At 25.1% G+C, this 6984-nt stretch overlaps 2 protein-coding genes across 2 annotated transcripts; one reads left to right on the plus strand and one right to left on the minus strand.

The window, feature by feature from the left end:
* Positions 1 to 744: 744 nt before the first annotated feature.
* Positions 745 to 1353, minus strand: EIN_271590 (hypothetical protein; the record flags this gene model as incomplete). Its single annotated transcript, XM_004256577.1, has 1 exon — positions 745 to 1353. One exon carries the CDS (start codon positions 1351 to 1353, stop codon positions 745 to 747), a length of 609 nt encoding a protein of 202 aa, XP_004256625.1.
* A 2688-nt stretch (positions 1354 to 4041) lies between these two features.
* EIN_271600 (hypothetical protein) lies at positions 4042 to 5541 on the plus strand (the record flags this gene model as incomplete). Its single annotated transcript, XM_004256578.1, has 1 exon — positions 4042 to 5541. The coding sequence occupies one exon, from the start codon at positions 4042 to 4044 to the stop codon at positions 5539 to 5541; it is 1500 nt and encodes a 499-aa protein (XP_004256626.1).
* Positions 5542 to 6984: the final 1443 nt, after the last annotated feature.

Here is a 6984-nt window from a genome sequence, read left to right on the forward strand (position 1 = left end):
TCATTATTTATCACTTATTACATAAATATTCAAATATTAAAATTCATTACAACAACTTTAAGATCTTTCATTAATAGTAAGTTGTGATGTGGTTATTGAGTATTGTGGCTATTGGGCGAGCTTGCATAAACAAACACACTTATCATCTTTTTAGTAGTGATGAAGCAGGATTTATGGAGTTTGCTTTGTTGCCAAGTTTGGTTAAGTGATGGTTTCTTATTGGTTTATTCGCTTCTTGGTTTATGTGTGATTGTTGTTTTTCGATAGTTTTTAAATGAATAAAATAACTATAAAAGATTGTTTCCAAACAAACAAAATGGTAACAAGATAATCAAAATGTCAATATTTATTATAATAAAAAGGACAAATTCGGCTTGTTAAATAAGGGTTTTATTGAGAATGACTGTTTTAGCCAATCAAAATAAATTTTTTTGTGATAAGAAAACCCTTTTATTTAGTATTTAATTGAAAATTTATACCTTCACTTCACTGCCTGTATAAAAAAGTGAAAAGTATTTACTCCATAATTCCTTAATAAACCCACAAATTAATATTTTTTTCTGTTTAAAAACAACAAATAGATGTTTTTGATTGTATTTTTTTGCAATAATTTTTTATAAAAACAAGAAGGACATAATATAAGATAGTAAAAAATTACTTTTTTTTATTAAAACAACGTTTTTGTTTTCAGTGTGTTTTTTAGTTTGTTAAAAAACAAAAATGTAATAAAATTTCAATTTTATTTTAAATAAAATTCAAATTTATGTTTCCAATTGTGCATGTTCCTCCATTTGATGTGAATTCGATGCGTTGGGGAGTACTACTTCTTTTAGCTGCGTTTCCAGTGTTTGTCCCTAAACAAATTTGAGCGTTATTCAAATTCACTTGAATTACTTCAATGTCACTTTTAGTGTATGTTTTACGTTTTTGTAAAATACCATGACCACAACTTCTTTCGTTCCAAGTGTTATTGTACACCGTATTCTGATTTGGTGTGATGTAGAACCCCTCTGGATTGAAAGTGCATATCATTGGATTTCCTCCATTATTATATCGAAATTGGTAACCAAAATCCCAGCCACTTTCCCATCTTTCAACTCGATGAATGGCGTTCAGTCCTGGAAGTGTCACTGTATTACCAGTTACAGCAACAACTGTGTACTCTCTGTTGTTTCTTGCCATTCTGTACTGTCTTCCTGGTGTTAAATTTGCTACATGCTCAAAACGTAACAACTCATTGATTGTAGTTGGCAATACTTCTCTTTGAGCCGTTGGGGGAACACTGTTAAGAGGGACAATAGGAACATTTTGAAGATTTTGTGCGCTAGCACCACTGTTGGCGACGACTTGCATGTTTGTAAAAGAGATGTATGAAACATTATAAATACACAAAAAATGATTATTATTTTTTAAATGAACTTTATTTTACTAAGTAGTTATTATAAATTGAATTAATTTCAAAATAAATATCATTATATTATTTTGTTCCATATATATTAAATCAATGTTATTCATAACAAAAATCATTAATTATATTAATATTTTTAAAGGTTAATATTAACATATCTAACTATATTATTAATTATGATGGTGTACAGCGTCTCCAATTTTTGCTTTTTAATATTTAGAGATCAAACTGGTATATTCTTGTTCAATATTTGGCAAAAAAAATAATAGTAGAATAAATTAGTTTTTGCTTTGATTTGGTTGATTTATTCCAAATTTGGATTTTAAAATTTTAATTCGGCAATAATAATATTGGTGCATTGTCATATTACAAAAAACATAGTTATTATTTTCTGAAAATATTAAGTTGTTCGTTTTGCATCGAAGGAATTTACGTTCACAATTAAAACACACGACAATGAATGAAACGTGAAAAGATTTTTTTTCAAATAATTGTATCAAGAGTATTTATAAATAATTATACAGTTTTTTATTAAAAACTTAAGTTGTGTTCAAAAGGGTCGTGGTTTTATGTTCTTAATTTATTTTGGTTAAGTCGTGACCTGTCAAGCACATTTAGTATTGAGATTTTTTGATGGGCAATAAAAATTGGTTGGAAGTAATTGGTCTGATAACAAAATTTTTATAATTAAAAGTCAGTGTCGATTTTTTTTTAATTTTTTCGAATCCATCAACATAAAATAAACAACAATTATATTTTGTAATAATAGCTTTTGAAAATGATAAGTTTCGTGTCTAAACTTGATTTTATAAATTACAAATATAAACAAATCTAATGAAAAGTTTTATAAAATACAACTTCAATGATTACAATCAAGTTTTTGTATTTATTATTTTTTTGTTAACTATATTTTTTTAAAATTTTTATAAAAATAAACAACAAAAAAAAGATTTTTTTTATTAATTTTAAAGTTTAATCAAATTATCAATAAATCTTTATTTAGATGAAAGTATATCTTGTAAAAAAACTTGATTGTTATAATCAAATTAAGTACTTAAATACCCTTTTGAATAAAACCATTTGATATTAATATTTCGTTCGAAAAATAAAATAATATAATGATATAATATCCAATTATATAAAGTTTTATTAATATTTACAATTAGGCCATTAAACCTTAGACAAGGAAATTAACCTTAGCCCAAAGAAAAACTAATTTATTTCTATTGTTATATTAAAATAATAAACTATACCGATATATAAGTCAAATTTCCAAAATATTTGTTTTTTTAGTAAAAACCCGTGTTTTTAAAGAAAAATATAAGAATTTCTTTGGGCTAAAGTACATTTCCCGGGCTAAGGTTCATTTTCCCTACTGTATACATATTTGTATTTTTTCGATGTAACATTTATAAAAGAAAGTTTAAATTCATTTTTTTGATTAATAGATGGCATAAAACACATTGTTTTATTTTGTACCTTTTCATTAAAAAATCAATTATTTTCAATATTTTTAATGAAATTATTAAACAAAATAGAAAAACAACAAAAAATTATAGTTATAATTATACAACTCTTATCATCATCTATTCAGATATCATTTTAAAAATTAAAATTATTTTTTAATAATTAATAAATTGATTATTTTTTTTTCAAAATAATTAAAAAGTAAAATATATTGACTTTTATTGTTCAAATTATACAACAACATTGTAAGATTTAGATTGCTAAAATTTTTGTTTTTTAAACAATACTTATATACAAAATGTCTTTTTTAAAATTGATGTCAAAAATATAAATACACAACAAAATCGATTTATAAAACAAACTTATCAAAAAATAGTAACACGATGTTTATCATTAAATTTTAACAAATATGTTGTAAACAATAATTATGTTTTTAGTTAATTTGGTGGTATTTAGATTTTTTAAAAAAATTATATTATATTCAAATTGGGTGTATTATAAATTAAAATTGAATATTTCGTATTTTTATAAAAATAGTTATAATGTTTTTTTTTGGAAAATGACAATATAAAGAATATTTTAAATTAGCTATAATACAATTTTTCTATAACAATTGTTCAAACACCAATTTCCTTTTAAAACCCATTTTTAAAACCCCGAGGCATTAATGTACAAATTTTCCAAATCAAGATATTACAATATCTATTTTTATTTAAAAACAGTTAATTTATACATCAAACTATTGTAATATTAAAATAATTATAAACGTGAAACTAAAAACCTGTGTATATTTATACCTTCAAAATACTATTAATAAATTGTTAAAATTGTTCTTTAAATATAGAAGTTTATATTAATTTTTCATGTAAATAATTTTATTATTTTAGAACAAATATGACAAACCATTAGTTACTATTTTTTGTTTTTTTTTCCAAAAATATAAAATTTTACACTAAACATTTTTAAAGATCTTTAAAATGTAAAATTTCAACCATATGGGGTTTTCTTTGAAATACATCTTTTAAAATTATTCATGTATATAAACTGTTATATTTGTATATTTTAATATTGATTTTTTAGATTGTTATAAAAAAGAAAACCATTCCTGTTATACAAATAATATACGCTTTTTCAATCTATATAAATCTCCACAAACTTTATTACATATGTTAGTCTTATTATACATCGTTTCTGTCATTTCAATTGAAGAGAAATCGATATGTATGAACGACTTTCTTGCGTTCAATTATGAAGATGACCAAACACCAGTTGTTGATCAGTTTGACTGTTATTCTGACTTACCCGATCCAATAAAAGTCAAAGGCATAAATAATCAAGCTTTATGTTATGTCAGTAAAAAGTTCATGTATATGACAAAAGACAACAACACTGTCAATCGGTGTGGAGAGTATTTACAAATAGTCGGATCATATCAAAAACAGGTATTTTGTATGATCGCAGGTTTTATGGATGTCTATAAAGAAAAAGTGACTGAAGTGTTGGAAGGGAAATACATTTCTGTTAACAACAGAATATACAACCAACTCTCTCCAAAAACCAAAGAACAACATAATTACGCGTGTCAATTTACGTTTAAACATGTGTACTTTGATTTGGGTATGAACCCCTCTCTGGAAGTTGTTAAAAGAAAACAAAATTCCACTTTAATCCAAATTATCAATAGTAATCAAATCATTTTCCGAATCAGAATCTATTCGGATACAATAGACGAATTCTTTTTACCATTGGATGATGGAAAATTCGAAATTCCAAATTATGAAGGCAATTACACTATAAGAGTCAATTCTTTCTATAATAACAGACTTGAGATTGCAGATATCAATTTAGACCAAGATGATTCATTTGAATTTGACTCAAGATTTCCCTCTGACAAAGGCGGAAACTGCTATTATGTCGTCAATAATGACATATACTCCCCTGAAGAGAAAAATGAGTCTGTTTTTTTCTTAAAATGGCACGTTCTTCAACCGGATTATGCCATCAACCTTGTTAATAAAGAAAAGACTCCAGGTGGAATAATATTTGAGCCAACTGACGAGGTGAATGGCAAAGGATTTATTTCCATTGGATATGTCTATATCACTGAAATGATGCTTGACCAAGACTTTACTCATGTTCAATTTGAATTGGAAATGGAAGACACGACAGATTTTGAACTGATTCTTGCTGACCTGGTGTACAAAACAGACTTTGTAGAATTCACAAACACCTCTTTTGAATTTGTTGATAAAGACTTGAAAACTAAATACTACATAACAGACAAAAAGGTGTCTATTAACGCTTATTACAAACCATATAGAAAAGAATTTTCAAATGGAGGTTCAATTAAGTTTTTAGTCACTAAAGGATCGTACGTGAGATTACAAAATATTACTTTGTTTAGATCGGATCTTGCTAACAATCAGTATATATGTGATTCAAATTCTTTTGATTGTTTTGGAACCGAGTGCCAAATCACAAACGAATCATATCCACAAGGTACTAACATTTGGCGCGAAAACTGTCGACCAGAATGTGGATTTTGTAGAGAAGGGTTTGTGTGCACAACAGCTGGAAAGTGTATCATAGAACCAAATGATAATTTGAGGAGTGGTATATCGAAGGTAATTACTTTATTATGTTTAGTAATAATTTTTGCCGTGTAATTCAATTTAATTGGAATTTTTATGTTAAATTGCGTGTTTAATAATTGTTTTTATATATAACCAATAAACGGTTTGCTTATAATTTATATGTTTGGTGAAATTTAAAAAAAATATTTGATGATTAGCTAAATAGAACATTATTTAAACACAAAGAAAAATTACATTTATTAATTTATAAAGTCTGTTTTCTATTTAACGATATTCTTAAAATGTAAAAAAACAGAACTAGACCAAAAATATTAAACCATTATTTACTATACCCAATATCGCTAATTAAAAACCATTAACTATTAATAAAATTGTCATAAAATAAAATTAATAATTAAAAAACCAGAGCATTGACTTTTTTAGATCACTTATTGTCGTTTTCAATTTGGCTTAATTGAAAATATAACACGTCTACTCTATCACAATTGACATTATATTCATTTTGAATAACCTGGTTGACGTGGTTTATTTCTTCGTCTTCACATTTCAACGCCAACCTTTTCTTCGTTTTGGCTTTATAATTTTTCTGTTGTTTAGCCATTATGTTTTTTGTTATTTTTAACACACTTTTATAAAAAAAGAACAAAAAATAAAATACAAACCATTTTTTAGAAAAACCACTTTATTTTTATCATAAAATATAATACTATTATTATATTTTATAGTAGAAACCCAATATCGTTAAATAGAAAACTAACTTTATTTTATTATACATATACTCGAATTAAAGTCATTCCGTATAAGTGTGCAACTTTATTTTTTCTTTGTTTTTTACTCACAACCAAGTAAAACTCTATTTTTCAACAATAACAAAAACAATAACAAAAAGTTGAATTGGGTTATAAATCAACATAAAATATAACTCGATATTTAAATGATAAGTTCAACTGCTTGTTTAATTGAAAAGCATAAAAATTCCAGAATTCCAATTGTCATACAAAACGAATAAAACAGCGTTGTATATCGATTGTGGATGGAGCAAATGTTAAACATCTCTTTATCATAAGAAAATAATGAGAGAAGCCAATTCGTGTGATTCAAAGACTTTTTCGCTGCAAAATTACAGTAAACACGACACTGTTGAATGGTGCAACCCAAAAAACTAATTGAGAAAAAATGTGCAACTTTAGTTATAGTTTAGTTATAGTATTTTAATTAGAGTAATCGTTTCAAAGAAATTTGTTTGTGTTTTCTTGTTTTGTTTCTAAAAAAAACATATAATTGTTTTATTATAATTATACTATAAACAAAGTTGCACTGACACGTAAAAGTTGTACGGTTTAAAGAATGACTTTAATTAGGTTTTGTTGATGATTTGTCTTTCAATTAATAAAAGGAATAAATCGTAGTTCAAAAGTTTGTACCTTTGTATTTTATAGAACTTTTTAAAAACCTGTTTTTAATTTTTTATTTTTCCTAAAAAACAAAAAAATACAACAAAAATATTTTCGTTTA

The sequence above is a fragment of the Entamoeba invadens genome, assembly GCF_000330505.1.
Source record: "Entamoeba invadens IP1 unplaced genomic scaffold scaff_1105074724503, whole genome shotgun sequence".
Classification (NCBI taxonomy): domain Eukaryota; phylum Evosea; order Mastigamoebida; family Endamoebidae; genus Entamoeba; species Entamoeba invadens.